Source organism: Canis lupus, chromosome 9 (assembly GCF_048164855.1).
Source record: "Canis lupus baileyi chromosome 9, mCanLup2.hap1, whole genome shotgun sequence".
NCBI classification, from domain to species: domain Eukaryota; kingdom Metazoa; phylum Chordata; class Mammalia; order Carnivora; family Canidae; genus Canis; species Canis lupus.
Window position 1 is genome coordinate 60,929,429 of NC_132846.1, and position 19,683 is coordinate 60,949,111.

The window sequence follows — 19,683 nt, forward strand, 5'->3', positions numbered from 1 at the left end:
GCAATGGGCTGCAATGTCACTGCTTGTCACCGCCCTGCCTAAAGAAAGGCACAGGCTCTGTCTGCTTGGGTCTGGAGTCTCGTCCCATACCTTGCCCATTGATGCACTACCACCACCACCTACCCTCCCAGACCCCGTGAAGTTCATGGGATGGACCTTTTAAAAAAAAACAAAACTGTAAACTTTTGCAAAGCACAGAAACTACTCCAAGGCACACAAATACTATTAATATACCCTACTCCCAAACATTCCCCACACCAGCTTTCCTGGCCTCCTAAAGCCAGGAGGAAGTGGGGTCTTCCAATGTGAGAAATGACTTCTAAATGCCAAGAGATATTTTTGAATAGAATCCTGTAAGACATGAAAGGGTCCATAGGAAACATGGATAGAAACAACAGCATGGCCTACAACCAAACCCCCCAAACTGCAGGAGGAACTTCTTGCTGAAGGCCAGTTGCCCAGCTTTAGCAGACTCTGCAGGCAAGGAGAACTGGGCAGAAGGTAGAGGTGGGGTAATGGCCAGTGCCCTCCATCCTCCTCCCCAGGAGCCACATCTGGTGAAGAGAAACCATCCAGGATGAGGAGGAGAGCAGGTGTAGCCTAGGGGAAGGATTCCAAAAAGTCCCCATAAGGATGAAGCCCACCCACATCCCTCCAATAGACTCCCTCCCCCCCCCTCCCCCCGTTCATAACTGCTTCAAGGAGGATGGGACTCAGGGAACAAGAGAGGGAGACAGAAAAAGAGGAAGGTGAAGACACTACCTTGTATTTTCCACTACACACTCGTACCTCATATGTAACCTGGACAGCCTACCACATTCCCTGATAGGTGGTGAACTCTCTGGCTTTCCCTAGTGATATTACGGATGGACAGCCTATAACTTATATCGAGCTCTGACTTATCTTTTCACTGAGCTGGATGGGGCTGGGGGGGTGGGTGCTGTTAATATTCAGGTACAGTCATTACAAGGCATCGCTATTGCTCGACCCTGGAGGGTAACTGTGCTTTAACTGAGACACAAGGGAAGGGGAGCTCTGGATGGGGCTCCAATCACAGATGGTTGCTCATCCTCCAGCCACTGGGGAGGAACAGTCCTCGATTCCTGGAAGTCAGAATCCCAGCCTTAAGAGACTCCCCCAAGTGACTCTGGAGAGAGATGAGTTACCCTAGGCTATCTGGTACCATTGATGACAAAGCAGTGGTATCTACTGGAGCCCCTCCCTGTTCCCTCTACTGTGATGTAATTGTCATGTTTGGATTGGACGCTTCATGGCAGGGAAGCGCCAATAAGAAGAATGTGGAATCTAGAGCTGAGCACGTATCTATTTTCTGTCCCAATCCTGTCTTCCCTCAAGGTGTGACCTTGGGTGCATCACTACAGTTGTCTGCCCACCTTAGCAAACAGGACTTGCATTTGTGTTATGGTAAAAAAAAGGAGACAGTCAAGCTTAACCTTCTCGATGAGTCTGACGAGCCAAGAATGACTGAAAGACTCTTTAGTTTCTTTTAGTGTTAAAACATAAAGAAATGGAAAATAAATTGGAAAGGAGAAATCATACCCCCTAGAGAAAGGGACTAGTCAAATTCTGAGTTGTATATTTTTTCCACTTAATCAATTCTCTTCTTCTGTACAGATAACCACATAGAATAAGAGGACAGAAACACTTAGTATTAAATATTGTACATAACTATTTAATTAATAATAAAATCATTAACTGTGTGTGCATGTACCTAGCACATAGTTAAGAGCTTCCTATATGGTAGCCCTGGAGTATTCTAGCCTCTTTTTTTTTTTTAAATCTTTTGTGAAAGGTCATGACCTCTTGTTTTGTTCTAATGGCCTTCGGGACTTCTTCTGGGTCTCTTGTCAGAGAAAAGGCCCAGAATCCTGAGCTTAAAGATACAGAAATGGGGGAGATCCTCACCACTGTTAAGCCTGAACATCATTTTTGTTAAACGAGGATTCTCATTTTACACTTTCCTGCTCCCTTTATCTGCTGATCCTCTCCAATAAACTTCCCCCCAGGAAAGAACTTGGGGCAGGACACCTGCTTTGTAACTTTGGTGAAGACCCCTGATGTTTCTAGATGCTCACCTCCCCTTCGACAGATGGCAACTGTTTGTGCTGAGATCCAGCATCCAGCCTAGTGCTGGGCCTTGGCAATGAGTTTCATACTGATGGACCCCTCCACCCTGACACTGTCTTGAGATGTACTGAGTTGAAGCCTAGCATTTTCAACGTATGGCCTTGCAACCAAAAATCCCCTGGCCAGAGTCAAGCACACTGTGCACTTTTGCAGGCATCCATATGGGGATGCATTGTGCTGTCTTGAGTATTTGGTTGGACCCTAGGAAAAGCCATTCTAGGAAAACCTCCTCTGTCCCAGCAACCTTTTCTTCCTCTTGTGGAGCATGGCACAGGGGCTGCCATAGACATCCAGGGAGAAAACAGTCTCCTCGAGCTGACCCGCTTATCTTCCCATTGGAAGGCCCTCCCTAATCCCTTCAGTTCAGGTCCCTTTGAGGTCCTTCTATAACCTCAGGCTACCTCTTCTTGCTTTTGATTGTTGCTAAGATCATTTTTCTGAAAGCTCTCACCTGTTCAGGGCTGGCCTTCCCCAAATCCAAGACTACCTTTAGCTTCCTGGCAGGCCTCTGTACCTCAGACTAGGCAGGATCATCTATGTGGGGATTCCCTTATCTCCTATACTCATTGTCCAGTAGTTTTGGCTCATGTGCCCTGACTCTGCACCAGGACATGCAGAATATTACCCTCGTGGGATCCTTGCCCTCCAGGAGAAGAAGAGCCTCTGGTTCTACCTGCTTCCAGATGCTCTGAGGAGCATCTCTCCTCTAGGGAGATTATTTCACCTCTTAGCTTCTGGAAGACATTTTTGCCTGGATCCCCTATCTTTTCTCCTTTACCAGTTCTCATTTTTCCATCACCATCCACCAAGCATTCGGACTTCTGAGAAAATAAATAGCCAGGGAAATGCTAGGTTACTTTTTCTTCCTTTGCAGTCACATCCTTCTTTTACTTGAATTGAGGTGGGGATGGGGGCATGCAGAAGGTAGACAGAGGAAAAGGAAAAGGAAAACTCAGGGAGAGACAAAACCATGTTTGTACCACACAGTGATCCTCCAGCCCCGTTGAGAATATGCAGTCAGCTTTTCGTGATCATGTTCTTTCGTCTAAGAGCTCCTGAGATGACTGAGGAGGTGGGCCCCTCTCAGATGCACACATGCCTATTTTCCGGGGGGGGGGGGGAGTCCTTCCTCAGATTGGCAAGAATTGATTTTGGACCCCAGATCCCACAGGGCTGAGCTAGTGAAGGGAGAGAGCCCAGGGGCAGGCATGAGTATGTGTCTGGGTGCCCAGAGGGTAGCCAGGCCTGGGCGAGTCTGGAGTTCAGTCCTATGACCTAGTTTGGCCATGGGGCCGATTGGATCTCTCTCTCTCCCCCTGGAGGGACCCCCACTGCTGCCCTCATCCCTCCTACTCCCTCAGGCAAATAAACTCTGCTGGGCCCCACCTCCTCACTGCTGAGGCTGGAAGAAGATAAAAAGTAGTTCAGCTGAGGGTGTTCCTGGTCTCTAGTTACAGGAAACTACCAACCCATCCCTTCCTCAAAAAGAGATTGTCCGGTTGAAGGCACTGCTCAGACACAAACCAAGTGTTTCTAGAATAGGAATCTTTCACAAATCAAGGAGAAAACTGATCTTCTGTTCCTGCCTAAGAAACAAGATGTTATAGGTTCAAATCAAGAAAAGTCATTTAAGACAGAAAAAAAGTTCAGGTATGCAAGAAATGGTGAAGTTCTTTATTTTTTCTGTAAAGCAACCTAATACCCTTTCAAGTAGTGAGGGAAATTCTAGTCTGGTTGGTGGTTTGGGCTGGGCTTTCCTGCATCGCTTCCTCCGGTGCCCCTGGCCCCTCTGGCAGGGCTACCCAAGGGCTTCTCGGATGATGCTCATCATGCTGTCTGTCCTTTCTCTTTAGGGGGCTGTACAAAGGACCCCAGACTCTGTCCCCAACCTAAGACCATATCCTCTGACTTGGGGAAGTCCTTTTCCCATCAGTGTGCTCCAAGCCGCTGTGCTTCTGTCAAATGAAATCCTCTCGTGGGCCTGGCTCTTGAACCAAAGAGGTGGGAATATTCTTGCCATTATGTTCCTCCCTTGAGGAAATGAAGCCAGAACCTAAGATCTGCTTGATATGAGACTAGAGGGAGGGAAAACACACGGAAGAGAAGCGAAGGTACTGCATGTGCTTGAGTCACATGTGGGCTATCAGAAGGAGTTACGATTCCTGTTGTAATTGGGGGCCAATGACACTTCTCTTCTGTTCATCTTTTGAGTTTGGCTTAGCATTTGTGATTTATTTGAGTCATTATAAGGCATTTCACCCTTAAAAGGAAATGCCTTATAACAAAGTAATCCCTAGCAAGGATTTATTTGTGATGTGCTCAGACAAATGGATTGATCTTAAATATTCTCACACAGAATTACACTTTGGAGCCATTCACACACCCCTGCTCCCTAACCAGTCTTAATCTATTTTCTTTAAGATGATGCCTCTTGCAGAAACCCTGCTTTGACTGCCATGGTGCCCACTGATCCTCATGCTCTCTGAATTCCTAGCCCCCCTGTGCTTTTGAACCAAATCACATGCTGTCCTACTATTGCTCTTCCTCCAATGGGATTGCAGGATTTTACCACCCAGAGAAACATTGTGCAGGGCTGCCTAACTGTACAATGTGAGATCGGTGAGGGCAGGGACTATGGCTTTGCCATCCCCTGCCACTCTCCCAGGACCTCGTACCAAAGAGGCTCCATAAATGTTGGTAAATGGATGGATGGATAGATGGATGCAATCTGCAATCTTAGTCTGTTACCATCACCACTGGTGTTTCTTCCCTTTCCTCCCCTCAACAATAATTCGGTGGTGAAATTATTTTGGATTCGTATTCACTTATACGAATAATGGGACAACCTATCACTTTTCTTTTTCCTTTGGAATCTGACAAGTAAATAACAATGTTTTTTTGCTTTGTTTTGTTTTTTTAAGATTTATTCATGATAGACACAAAGAGAGAAGGAGGCAGAGACGCAGGCAGAGGGAGGAGCAGGCCCCATGCTGGGAGCCCGATGCGGGACTTGATCCTGGGACTCCAGGATCGCACCCGGGGCCAAAGGCCAAACTGCTGAGCCACCCAGGGATCCCTAGAACAATGTTCTTTTAAGGCATACATTAATGTCCTACCTAAAATACTGAAATGTACACCCAGAAATTATGTTAGCATTATATGTATTTCTTATTTCTTAACATTTGCAAATTTCTTAACATTTGCAACTAATCTGTTCATTCCAGAATGGTGGAGTTCTCCAAGGCTCTTCATTTCAAAACAAACTTATATCTTCTGAAGTCTTACAGGTTCTTTGCCTCAGGTATTTGCAAATCACTCAAAACAGCCATTGATGTAGGTGGTTTATAGATAACACAGATTGCTCTATTGGAAAATATTTTAATGTTATCATGTTCCAAGTGAGGAAAAAATCCTTATTTATCTTAAGTGATTCCATGTAATAATTAATGACCTTTAAAATTCATTTATTAAACACAACTCTTTCAAACAGTTTATGAGAGACATTATATATATTTGTGTATATGTATATAGCTTTAGATTTTTTTAGTGCATTTTTTAATTTATTTCTAAGAACCACTCACTAAAAATTTAAAATATTTCCCACAAAGGCAATGGATGGATGTTGACTTATGTGCCATCTCAAATTCGTATGGCCAGGTATACCCTAGCACCAATCCTGGAATAGTTTTATATTAAGGTGTTTACACTGCTCTGGCTCCTGTGATTGATGTAAGGCCATGGAGGTAATCAGGTAAAAGCTGTCTTTGGAGTCAGTGTTCTGTATGCAGAAATCTTCCAATATACTTGCCGTTTTTGTCTGGACTGCTACCCTGTGCCCTAGGATTCCCTCTCACACTGAATCCGCCCAACCTTCCCTCAAGCTCACCCCACATTTGGGTTCTCTTCCTCTGTTCCTACAGTCCACAGAGGCTCCTTACTCAACACGATGGTTTTGGTTGGCTGTTTATCCAACAAATGTCTTTTGAGCTTCTACCATGTTCTGTGCACTATGCCAGGCCCATGAAAACAATGAGGGAACAAGATGTCCCTCTAGGATCTCTGGATACAGGGAAGATGGACAATTGCAACAATGGAGTGACAGCTGTCACCAGGGAAATCATTGGAAAGCCATCAATTCCAGTCCTGGAGGGGCAGAGAGGCTTCCAGAAAACCGATTCCCACAGCATGGTGGCTATGAAATTGAGCACCTGTGAGATGCCTCTGGGATTCTTAGGGCTAACTGGAGAGGAATTTGAGGGGCTGGATCCCCACAAAACAGCTGGGCAGGACCAGAGAAATATTGTATCTGGGTACTTTGGGCTTCTCTAGGAAACACATGTCCATTTACAAGAATTTTGGAAAATTCTTTAATGTTCAACAAAAGGTATCATATTACCTTGCCCCTGTCCTCTCAGTAACTAATGCTACTCAGTTCTAAATGCTATGCCTTCATAAAGGAACAAGTTTAAAAGGCAGATAATGTCTCAGCATTGTTCTGGAAATAGTTCTGACCTCATGATCCCATGAAAGAATCTTGAGGACCTACAAGGGTCACTGGACCAATATTTTGAAAGCTACTAACCTTGAGTATAGTCTTAAAATAGATTCTAAGAGGGGTTAGCCCCGGTGGCTCAGCGGTTTAGCGCCGCTTTTGGCCTGGGTTGTGGTCCTGGAGACCCAGGATCGAGTCCCATGTCGGGCTCCCTGTATGGAGCCTGCTTCTCCAACTTTGCCTGAGTCTTTGCTTCTCTCTCTCTCTCTCTCTCTCTCTGATAAATAAATTTTAAAAAGATTCTAAGAATGTACTTGGGTTAATAGGGAAGTGACTCTGTGATTAAGAGAGCTGCCTTGGGTACAAGAGTTAGGAGTGGTGGCACATTTGCCATATATTTGACATCCTCACAAAGCACAGGCCCTTATTTCCTAGATTCACAGAGAGTCAAGATATATCTACAGTAATAAGATTGGTTTTAAAACAAAAATTGCAGAGATCCCTGGGTGGCTCAGCAGTTCAGCGCCTGCCTTTGGCCCAGGGCGTGATCCTAGAGTCCCAGGATCGAGTCCCACGTCGGGCTCCTGGCATGGAGCCTGCTTCTCTCTCTGCCTGTGTCTCTGTCTCTGTCTCTCTCTCTCTGTCTCTCTCTGTGTGTCTATCATGAATAAATAAATAAAATCTTTAAAAAATAAATCCCATCACCAAACATCTGACTGAGAGCTATCCTTCAGAGTAGTCATCCTTACAGTCTAGTTATTTCAATGACGATCACTGTAAATTTTGGAGTTCTTTGTAAAATACAGATCAAACTCATTACTTCATAGGTAAACTGGGTTTTGACCAAGACGATACTTTAGGAGTGGTATAAATTTGCTTATTTAACCAGCCTTGGCTCCAAATGACTTCCAAGTCATGAAAAGATTAAATCTGCCTCAGAGGATGAAAATGTGCTATGAAATGGTATTAAAATTACTCCACCAATAATTTGAGTGTCTCTATTATATCAAGCACAGCACTAGGTGCTGGAAATGGAGATGAAAAAGGCTAATTCCTGCCCTGAGGAGTTTATAACCTGCTTCAAACCCAGGGTGGGCTCCTCAACCTGCAAGACAATGGGTTTGTTTAGGCTCTAGTCTGGTGCTGATGCCTGCATGTAAGTGGGTGTGCTCAGCCAGAAGACCTGAGTGTAGCCACCACCCAAGCCACTGTGAACCATGCTTGGCCCCACAAAAGAAAGGAAAACAGGAGAGACATTGGATCAGATCTTCCAGAAGGTCTTTGTTGCAATTTTCTGCATCATTGAAAAAAAAAAAAAGTTACATCATCATCATCATCAAATAAAGACAATAGCAGCAGAGCTCATTGAAACGTTACAAGCAAATTTGCTCTTATACTTTTCCTAAGAACATTACGAAATTCCCTCCTCCCCCCACCCCACATTATTTTCTGTAAAATGCCTTTTTTTTTTTTTAAAGCACCATGAAATCCTACAGAGAGAAAAACAGGTAAAACACCTCCACACGTGAGTTTATCGTCATCACTGGGGTCCCTGCCTAGGAGTCTGGAGTCTGGGACGGGGAAGAGGCTGGAGGCTGGCATGTGGGTTGGTTTGCATATCGTTTCTAGGCACCATTGCACCTTCTCCCTTCAAGCTCGGCGCCCTGATGGCAAAGGAGAGGTTTTCCAATCACCTTCTGTAACATTGGTCTGCTGTATCTACGGAGTGAGTCCTCTCAAGGATTTTTTTTTTTTAAATACACAGGGAACGATTTGAGATTTTTCACTTAAGAACTGGGAACAGAAGGTAGATTTCAAATCTCTTAGGCACCTGTGAAAATGATCATCACTTTCAGTAAAACCAGAGATACTTCTTATTTCTCCTCTTTGCCACTGCACTGATGTCATGTGACCTAGGGACAGCCATGGGAGGACCGAGGTTTACAGGGATGGCGGACAAGTTGGTGAAGTACAACGCTGCTGGTTTATGGTACAAGGACAGGGTGCAGGGCTGTATTTATAGCCATGTAATCAACATGTTATTCATTCCAAAGTTTCCATATGCAGAATTATCAGCATCTACAATGCCAAACTCAAGTCACCTTTGTTTCTGAGAGTTCCCACTTTTATTTTTTAAGGCCATTGCTAACTAGCTCTTATACTATGCCAGTGAAAGCTCCCTCCGCTGACACAGCCACTGTCCTTGCACACAGTTGCACCATAACAGAAATCATAAACTTCCACTTGAAACATTAGCGGGATGCAGAAAGCAGAGACAAGAAATGCAATATTGGGGGGGGTTTCCTCATTTTTTCGAGAGTCTCTGCACATTTGTCTGTTTTCCTATGCCTTTCCTATGGTTTGGAAACTGCAGTATACATGGGATGGTCTACATTCCCAATTACTCATTACCCAATCCAATGAGTCTAAATAAATCTGTCCCACTCAAATTGTGGCCGCATTCTCAGTAATCCCCAAAACCAAGCACACAAATAGATGAGCAGCATTGATTCAGCCAGGAAATGATGTCCTCTCAGAAGGGGGCAAAGGGGTGGTTTGCTAATGTCTAGCACGATAGGACTTTCAACATCAAATGGTCCCCATAGAACCCAAAGCCTCTTATTTCCAGTGTGTGTGTGTGTGTGTGTGTGTGTGTGTATAAGAGAGACAGAGAGAGAAAGAGAGATCTGTCTATAGTATTTGAATTCATGAAGTAATCAAAGGGAACCTTTACTACAACTGACTGCAAATAGAGAAGAGCTTAAAATTCTTTAAATAGTCTTAACACCATGCAAAAAATGCTCATGTAGCCTGAGCCTTCCGGGTGACCGTGTGCTATGAGAGGATAGAGTGAGCCTACACAGGGCACCATTCTAATTTGGACACCAGGGTCCCAAACACAACTGGGTCTCCATCGATTACCCAGAAACAAATCCCAAAGGGCAGGAGACTAAGCTCTCCTCTTAGCCTAAAATGAGGGGAGCCCATTAGTCGGTATTCACAAAACCAGCTACTACGGTTCTTCATAAATATAACGAACTCAGAGGCCAGGGGATGTTTGGTCAGAGAACCGCAGAACTCAAAGGAGCCTTGATGATTACCTGTGTTCAAAGCCCTCAATGCACTGATGAGGTAACAGAGAAGCGCAAGATCCGAGGTACCCACGATCACAGGCTGGGACAGGGGAGCCCAGACAAATAGTCCCAGTCGCCTCACTTGCAGGCCAGGGACACCCCGACCTGCACACCCATTAGGGCCCTACCCCAAAAGTGATTAAGTTCCTAGGGTTCACTGTTGGGTTAGGACTGGGTATGGAGCTATAGTCTCCCAAACTGTCCCCCCGGCCGTCAGCAGTAACCCTCCAGATCTATTACGGAAGGAAGGATCAGTACCCAATTACCAGGTGAAGCAAAAGACACTGCCCACTGAAGATACAGAACATGTGCTCTTCCCATGTGCAAAATCAAGGCATTTATTCCAAGTTTATGGCAGGGTAGGGAGCACAGGTCGGAAGGGCAGGGCAGGGCTGTGCTGATGTGTTTAGAATTTGTAGCAGTTTTGCTGCATACTAATTGTCACATCTTAAAAGGGTAACTCATTCAAGCAACTTCGTAACAACTGGCCTCCCCCCAAATCTTAGCTCGTACACACTAAGCTCTTACTCCCTCTCAGCTTCTCCCTTGGAGAGTATGTTATAGCTTGTCCAATACTGCCCACATAACTAGTGGATCAAGCTCCACAGAGGGAGGGCTCTTCTTTGATTCTATTCCTCAGGGCTTTGGCCCCCTCTGTACTCAGGGAACAGGTTATATTGGATATTTTCCCACTCTCTGCCAAGGGCTATTTTTGATCCGTCCGTATTACTGTGATTCGCCTCATTTGGGGAAGCGTCTATGCACACACCAACAGCTGTTCCATCTGGTAGAATGTGCAGCTTAGTGCTTTGAATTGTTTTATTCCTGCTGTATACGGAGTTCCTGCAAGGTAAGCAAGTAAAGTGCAAAAGAGTGCTTTCAAAGGGCATTTTTAACAATACAGAAAGTGTGCCACACACAGCATTCTCGAAACCCAAACCAAAAATAATGTATAAGCATCTGGAAGGGCAACACTGTAGGTCACGTTTACACAGAGACCTCGACGTACCCTCCTGGCCATAGAGATCTTCTCCCCGCCTCTGTATGCCGTGTCCGTGAAACTAGAAAGACACACAACGCACACAAACACGCACAGACACACACACATTCACAAGAGTGCATGACATGGACACTAGAGCAAAGTCAAAAGCAGACTTTGGTCAGACGGCCTTTGAATACCACCTCTATACCACCTTCTTGCTGTGTGCCAGTGGGTAGGTTACTCCGCTTCCCTGAGCCTCCGCATCCTCATCTGTATATAATGGGTTTGCAAACACTTCCCGTAGAGCGTTGCTATGAGGTTTCAGTGAGCTAATGCCCATAAAGTGCCTGATCCAGTGCCTGGCCCGTGGAAACCATTGGATAAATGACAGGGAAGCCTCTTTGCCAGAGTCGTCTGTAGGGTCTGGGATTTTAACACACTACTATAAAGAAGGTCACGAGGACTACAGGGTGGAAATGCAAATGAATGAGATCAATGGGTAGTTTAATCAGGGAGGTTTTTTTAACTTGTCAGAAGAATGAAGTTCCAGATCTCTACCAAGTAAAACACATTTTGTCAGGCTGGAAAGACCCTCACAGTAAGAGCCAGTGCCCACACCTGCATTAACGTCATTTCCATGTCTGTTCATACGTGGACACAGGATGTTGCCAGTGAGCACCAGCCCCAGCCCCTGGGAGGCATGAGCCCAAATGGACCATTGACAGGAAGGGCCTCATGAAAGTTGATTCTTATTTGGCTCCTTCCCAAAAGCAATGCCAGAACTTTAGCTAGAGCTTAAAATTTTGGGGTAGGGGAAGGTGGAGCTGCATGTGCCTCCAGGCAAGGGAGAACTGTGCATTTTTGGGAAATGGGCAGAAAGAGGTCTGCCCTGGTACCAGTGGTCAAGGATGTGGTAGGTATGATTTTCCCCAGAAGTCAGAAAGCATCAGATGATTTCGGGAAGTCTCTGCTAGTTCTGTGATCTCTTGATAAGTCCACTCTGTGCGTGTTAGCCACGTGAATCCCCAAAAGGTGGCGCTGAGCCTGGGAGGCCCATAACCAGCAACTTCCTGGGGTTTGGGGTTGCCAGGTCCAAATGCTTAAGAGCATGTGGTCCAAACGGCTGCATCGGGACCACAAATAGCCAATTATGCAACGGGCTGAGGCGCACAGAGGATGGTGAGCCCCACACATATTTTGTCCTTTCTGATTAAAAAAAAAAAAAATCTACTAAAAATCTTCTTCTCCAAACTGATGACTGGCCACTCCCCCACTTTCCTTCACTGACCACCCAAACCCTCATGGAACAATCGTGTTGCACTGTTGGCCTGTGGAACCATCACACAGGTGTTCCGTTAGTGAGTAGCAGGTGCAAGACAAAATAGCAAGGAAAAGAAGTGATGCTTTCCAAATAAGGAACACCCAAACATAAAAGTGGAATGTTGTAAATACTTCTTTTAAGCATTAGTTTTTAAATGGCATTAATGGCACTTAAGCTGCAAGCAATGAAAACAATTCAATTTTCTTGTACAAGAAAGAGTTGGTTGGGGGATTCTTTCTTTTGTTTGGAGATAGCAAGATGGGACCTCGCCACTACGTCTACCTTTAAGACACCCAAAGGGACAAAAAGCCCTGAGATGGAATGATGCCATGGTCCTCCTTGGTATGTCTCAGACATGCAGGATGTCTATTTTTATAAAAATTTAGGATCAGCTAGACAGAACAGTAAGCCACTGGCATCATGCAAGGCAATCGTTTTGGTATTTTTCCCCCTCTTATCAAAACAACCTATAACCAGAGTTCCACTAGGAAAGTGAACATGGACATTTCAAAACCAGTTTATTTTCACCACTGCACCCACTGAGGAAAATGCATGATTTTTTTTTTTTTTTTTTTTTTTGCCTGTAACCATGCAGCGAATGAGGTTGAGTTTTCGCCAATGCTTGCAAGTTCATTTGTCGTTCGCCGACAGATGAAATTCATTAGGCTTCTGTCATTGGTTAAGGTGATATCCACAGTGTGATGCATTTGTGATTTTTTTCTCTCTTTTGTAATGAGGAAAGCAATTGCACCTTTTAATACGTGTGCTCTGATCTGTTTCCCACAAATTCCACGTGCTCGCGGGTCCCACGGACATTCACTTGGAGCGTAGAAAGACTGGATACGCACTGAGTGGTTCGCTATCAAAATTCCAGCTCAGCACGACCTACCACAAGGTCGGCTCTCAGCCTCATCACAGGTACTTGTTCAGACCCCCTCCACCCCTCTTCTGTGTGTGCACATATCTCTAACGGTAGTTTCGGGGAACGAGGCTCCATGTAGAAGACACACCTGCTCCTTTCAGAAGGCTGGTCTAAGGAATAGCTGCCCTTTCTACATGCCGGGGCCGGCGCGGCACTGCACAGGGGGGCGCGGCCCCGACCCGCACCTGCCCTTCACTCGGTGGCCACGACCTCCTGCGTGTGCCAACACTCCCTGGGTGTCCTGCGGCCACTGTCGGAAGTGCGGCCCTTGTCCTTGGATTCCTTTTGGCAGAGCAATCTTTCTCAAGTCGTTTATGGCACAGTGAAATATATTCTTCAATGCTATGTAATTTCGGACTATCGAGAAGTCTGTTTAAGGCACGTGTCTCAGGGTGAATATAAAAAAAAAAACAAACCAACCACAACGCTTGGTCGGGTCCGAGGTCCTCGGCATTTAGTTTCTGTCTTCAAGTAATGCGTTGTTCTCGAGTGCCCTGTCTTTGGTGTCCGTGGGGACCGATCCGTTCTCCACCCCGGCCTGCTGCTGGATGCACTCGGTCAGCGCGGCGGTGCTTGAGTGGTCCGAGTTGCACATCTTCTCCGTCTCCTCCTCCTTCTTCTCCTCGTCCAGGGAGTAGTTCCGGAAGGTCTTGTAGATTTTGTGAACGTCCTCGGGCAAGGTCTTTTTGATGTCCTTGTTTTTCCTCTTGGTGAGCCTGGAGGTGGACCCGAACTTGTTGATGATGTTGTCCTCGGAGGCCCCCTGCCCGTGCTTGTTCAGCTGCTCCGAGCCCTTCAGGCGCAGGTTGTTGGGCCGGTTGTTGATGCTCTCCTGGGACGAGGCCTTGAAGCGGCCTGTGTCCAGGGCGGCGAAGACGGAGCGCTTCTCCGGCGACAGCATGTCCAGCGAGTGGGCCCTCTGGTCCAGGCCCAGGCGGCGGCGCTCCATGCTGCGGATGGTGGCCGCGCGCTGCAGCTTGTCGTGGATCTCCACGCTGAGCCGCCGCCGCGTCTCCCGGAACTCGGCCGTCACGTTGGCCTTCCACTCGGCCGCATGGGCCTTGATTTCGCCCACCTGGCCGGGGGACAGAAGGGCAACAACACACTGAGAACGTTGTCTCCGCTTCAGGGGACCCCCCCCAACCTACCCCACCCCAGCGCCCACAGCCCTTGGGTGTCCCTGGCCGGGAGGGAGAGGCTGGCTCCAGGGAGGCCAGGAGCTGGGGGAGCACGAGCTACCTGTGCCCTAAACATCTATCTCGATTGGGCGCCCGGCTCGGGTGACTCAGGGAGCACAGGTGCTAGAGAAGCCGCCAGGAGCCCAAGGTGCAGGGGCTTGTGAGGAGGGCATTGTGCGGGTGGAGAGGCCGCTCTCTGGAGTTGGACAGGCTTGGGTTCCCATCATGCGCCCATCCCCTTTTTAGTGGTATGGCCTCATTCCTGCCACCTAACTGGAGGTGATCCCGTCTAGCTCACAGAGTTCTCAGTGTTAGGGAGGCAAAGACATGCCCCCCCACCCCCTCCGGGCACCTTGGCCCCTCTCTGTGCCTCCAATGCTGCTGTCTGGGCAGGGTGACCAACCTGTGCCAGTGGGACTGGGACTGTCCCAGTGGTGAAACAGAATGCCCTGTGTCCTAGGCAGCCCTGCAGTCCCGGCCACACTGGGAGTGTTGCTCACCCTGGCCACACCATGGTCAAGTGCTATCGGGCTTACCCTGCTTTAGGAACACCCTCCAGGGCTCCTGGTAATCAAACTTCCCTAGTCGGGTTCTGTGAAAGCCCACAGAACGTTCTTCCTCGGAATGCATGAGGAGGGATACCAAATTTCTTGGCTCTCATTCAGCAGTGCAAATAGCCCTAGTCCCCGGCTTTTCTACGCAGATGAGGAACCCACAAGTTTGCATTTTTGCATTGAGGAAAGTGGATATTTACGTGGCTACTTTTCCTTTCACTAGAGCAGGTCAGTTAGCCACGTGGGGCATCAGCCTGGGGAGTACACTGACAGGATTGCATTGCCAGTGTTTCCACAAGCCAGGAAAATTAACATTTGGGCCTGGAAACCATACGGGAAATTTTCCCATTCAGCAACTTTGTCCTGGGGCCCTTTCTACAGAATGTCTATCTTTGGGCAAGTGAACAGTTGCCCTTCAGGAGGCTGTCCCTCTTTTTATTTCTTTGGGGTTTTTATCTCTCTTCCACTTGTTAGCGCTCACTGTTGCTTCTCTTGTCCTCCTTTTCAGTTCTTTTCCTCTCTTCCTAGAAGAACTACATGGATTTTTTTTTTAAATCACAAAATCTACCTTCCCCTCTTCTCTCTTCCTTTTCTTGCTTTTGTGTAGATTTTCATGCATGTTTATAGGAAGGAGTAAAGACTGCCTGCCCCCACACAGAGGGGTAGATTTGTTTCTATAGATCTGACAACCAGGGGGGTGGTAAAGGTGTGTTTGCTTCCTCACAGCTGGTGAAGGACTTGGGTCTCAGAAAATCGAGAAGGAGTCCTAATATCGTACTGCATTCCCATACAGACCCCAAGACCCAATGGACAGGCCCATCTTTCCTAAGCTTTTTGTAAACTTTCTAAGTCTTTCCCACGTATCTGCACACCTCCCTCAACTACAGTCTACCTCTTCTGACTATTGCTATTTTTCCCCCTTTTAATTTCATTCCTTAAAAATAAGTCATTCTGGGGCACCTGGGTGGCTCAGTCACTTAAGCATCCAACTCTTGGTTTCAGCTCAGGTCATGTGATCTCAGGGTCCTGGGATCCAGCCCCACGTGGGGCTCTGTACTCATCAGAGAGTCAGCTTGATATTCCCTCTCTCCCTCTCCCTCTGCACACCCACCCCCACCCCACCCCCTGGCTCCACCACTAACACTCTCTCTCTCTCTCTCCTAAAAATAAAAATTAAAAGTCGTTGTTTACTAGTCCTTCCAGGATCTGTGGGCTGATGAGTCACTAGATGTTCTCACCTGCCGAAAAAGGATCCAGAAATAACCACTTTCCCACTGAACTTGGCTTTTAGGTAATGATTCAAAAAGAGAAAGCCGTAGGGGGCCTCCATGTAATAAGAAGAAACCCTCCAGCCCACGGAATAGAGATAGGCAGTTCTTGACATGAGTTCATCTGATCTCAGAAACATTTATAGAATTTGGAAGGGGTCCTACCTCTTCTTTTGTCTTTTTGGACAGAACCCGTAGCCAATCTCCGATCATACTGAGGACAGCTGCAAAGTAGGCAAGGCCAACAAGGATCCAAAACCACACTAGGGGCTTATACCACTCCCGGTAATTGATGCCAGCGTTTCCCCCTGAAAACAACCAAACGTTACTTCAACCAGGGTCTAGCATACGGTCTTTGCAGAACAAACATATTCTGGTCCATGTAGCAGAGATGTCATCCCATCACCACCTGACACTCATCTGTTAGGCCTGCTGTATACAAGGGCGTGACAGGGAAGGAAGGGCAAGGAAAAGTGTGTCCCTCCCCTAAAGGAGCCTGACTTGTGGCTTAACTTCTTGGATTCTAGGTCATGCACTGTAATGCCCAGAACAATGCCCACGAACCAAAGACCCATAACAAAAAAGTGTCAGTGGCCGATTTGGTCCACCTCTTCTCAACCCAGGCTTAACAATGAATGATGAGCTAGAGGACAAGGGAGGAGGCCCAGCCACCAACTGTCTTCTTAAACTTCTTTAAATGTAATAAAAATGAGAGATCGATACTCCCCAGTGGCTTGGAATTCTTGGAACTATTTCCTCCTCAATACATGCATTGATTAGGAGCAGAGTGGATGTGTGAAAGTAAAATTAGACCTAATGGCATTCTTGAGCCTTTGAACCTAGCAGTAGTGATTTACCGTTAACTGAGGGATGGTATTTACATGATGCTAATCCAAAAGGTCAATTAGACTGAGTAATTAGAATCGCCGTGCCAGAACTAAAAGGCCGGCTAGTCCAATCCCTTTATATGTAGGGATTACAGTAGAAATCCATCAAACCAAATTGGCCAGCTGCCCGATTGCATTGACCGGCCATTCCACTGGAAAAAACAGTCATTTACTGCAAATAATTAGCCTATTTCTTCTAGCCCTCCTACAGGCGCTGCCAAAGGTAGTCATACAAGACAGGTTCCCAGCCCGGCCCCCTCTCCTAAGGATGTGAGGACGTAACTGCTGTCAGCCTGGCTCTCACTGTGTAAGACCCTACTGCCCAGTGAGGCAGGTGCGCAGTCATTTCTAAGACAACCGGCATTAGTAACGTATGGGTCATTACGGGGCTACGTGATGAGTGATTACTAGTCTTTCCCACTGGGTCGTGGTTGGACCCTCATCTAGCACCACTGAATCCACACTTAGCTCTTATGGGATCGGTAATGCCTCCCAAAGGCAGCTGGGCAGGCACTGTGGCCTGTGGCTCCTCTCGGTGAGACCAACCCTACGCTGAGCAGGACCAGGGCCGCCCACAAGGTCTCCAGGCCACTGCCACTTTCTTAAAATTAGAATGCCAGACATTGCTAATGGGCTGTGTGGCCAGCCCCCTTGGGTCTGATTTAGCTGCCTTTGTTATTTTTCCTTTTAGGCAACTCTTCCCCCTCCCCTCGAAGCCTCCTCGAGGATCCTACCGGAGTTCCTGCAACAGTAAGTGGTTTTTGAGGTTCATTCTGTCTCTGCACTGAGCCAGACAGAGAACGGTGAGCTTTCCCCCTTGGGGCCAAGAGGAAAGATTTACCTTAGCCAGTCACCACCACCCAAAGAAGCTTGTCACTAGGGGGCGCGAGCGAACAACGCAAAAAAACACCCTTTGGCCTTCCCTACGCTTGTCTGGAATTCAGAGTTCTGTGTGTGATCTCAAGGATATCAAAATGCTGTGATGTTGTTAAGGCTGTCCTAACGTGAGTCGGCCACTAAATCAACCAGGACTTAATCCTGTACAGTGATCAGCGTTCCAATTATATTTCTAGAAGGGTTGATGCAGCAACCATGGACTCTTGTTAATGTACCTTTGTTAACAATCGGGGTATCCTTCCCTACTGCTCTTAGAGCATTGCCCCAGAGGTTGTGACAAACTTTAAGGCATGCCTTCTTGAGACTAATCTGTGTAAGCCCTGGAAACCCGAGCTTCAAAGGGGTCTGGTCTAATTGCAGTCAGCACTGTGAATTATAAAAGACACCTGTCCATGGAGACCTCAGGACAAATGAAATAAGGCTCTGCAGTCGGTGGGAAATAAGGGCCTTAAAACAGTGCAAGGCCTACGACTGTGGAGGTCACACCCTTGCTAGGTAAGTAAAGATAAGGTCAAGTGCCAGTATGTACTATGTGCTCTCAATCCATGGTAATAGGGAGGAATAATCAATTAAAATCATTGGCAGTAGCCCTTGAAGCACCAGTGTCCCCTCTCATTTTCTCCTTGACCCCCCCCCCCACCACCCAGGGAGGAGCAGTGCACCAACTGGGCAGTGCTCCCTGACAAGGGAGGTCCCCGTAGACTAAAAGGTAAAGAACACGGATGTCCTTTCTTCTCTCTCATCCACAATGAAGAGCAGGGACCCACTTCCCATGCATTTATGTGTCACAAGGTTAAATAAATCACACGTGTTCTTTCCTGGGTTACCTTTAACTTTTTCATTTAGAAGCACCATACGCAAAATCATTTTAGGTTGGCCAACCATATTCATTTAAGATCTAAATAAACCAATGCTACCTTTTCTGACATTTTTAATAAAGCTCTAAATGAAGTCCCAACGCAAAGGCCAACAGAGAACATCCATGTGCATTAAATCTGGGGCTCCTTTTATTTTTTTTTTAATTTTTTGGTCCTTCAATCAATGCTGTATTATAAAATGTAATTCATATTATTTTACAGATTCATATTGACTTTTCAATTAACATGAAGGCCTGGATTCAATAACATTAACAAAAGCAGACAGTAGATATTTAATACGCTGACTCTAATTAGAATAGACTATAACAGTTTTTGTTTTATAAGATAACATTGCAATGTGTAACATTAAAATTTAAAATATTCAATTATGGTACTGTCAAATGGCGTTTTTTTAGTGACAAGCTTCCCTGCATCTTCTTACATTGTATGATGATATGTAAACAAATAACATAAATTCCAATTAAAAATTTAAACTCTTGGGATGTCTGGGTGGCTCGGCGGTTGAGCGTCTGCCTTCAGCCCAGGGCGTGATCCTGGAGACCCAGGATCGAGTCCCACATCGGGCTCCATGCATGGAGCCTGCTTCTCCCTCTACCTGTGTCTCTGCCTCTCTCTCTCTGTGTGTCTCTCATGAATAAATAAGTAAAATCTTTAAAAAAAAAAAAAAGAAAAAAACTTAAACTCTTTACTGATCACTAAATACATTTTTAAATTTTATATTCCAAAGTTCCTCAAATTGTGCCCCACATTAACAGAGTAACAGACTGAGTCAAGCAGGTGTTTAGAGAGAAGGGCTTGTCCTAAGTGTCCTCTAACAGTCCAGCTGAGAGCCCAGGGCTGACGCACAGCACTATGAAGCACAACCCAGTGCAAACTATGCTCCAGGAGAACTTGAAAAAGTTTGTGAAATAGTCCCAAGAGTTCTCTGTGGTCTCCCTCCAGAGCTTTAGGCCTATCACCAGATGCTACCAGGTGACTCCTGGTGCCATCTGAGTTGGCTGAGCACTGTGTATAAGGAAAGA

The 19,683-nt window shown here is 46.5% G+C and overlaps 1 protein-coding gene and 1 long non-coding RNA gene across 3 annotated transcripts in view; one reads left to right on the forward strand and one right to left on the reverse strand.

The window, feature by feature from the left end:
* The first annotated feature begins 954 nt into the window (after positions 1 to 954).
* LOC140640355 (uncharacterized) lies at positions 955 to 19,026 on the forward strand. The gene is made up of 2 exons (XR_012037047.1): positions 955 to 18,278; positions 18,863 to 19,026. It is a non-coding gene; the product is annotated as an uncharacterized lncRNA (long non-coding RNA).
* The window catches only part of KCNK10 (potassium two pore domain channel subfamily K member 10), a 130,479-nt gene continuing 118,697 nt past the window's right edge, over positions 7,902 to 19,683 (reverse strand). For both annotated transcript variants that reach the window (XM_072839610.1, XM_072839611.1), the window contains exons 6-7: positions 16,165 to 16,307; positions 7,902 to 14,074 (exon numbers count right to left, since the gene is read on the reverse strand). In XM_072839610.1, the coding sequence (XP_072695711.1) occupies positions 13,454 to 14,074; positions 16,165 to 16,307 (764 nt within the window). In that variant the 3' untranslated portion in view covers positions 7,902 to 13,453. The remainder of the gene's footprint in view (positions 14,075 to 16,164; positions 16,308 to 19,683) is intronic.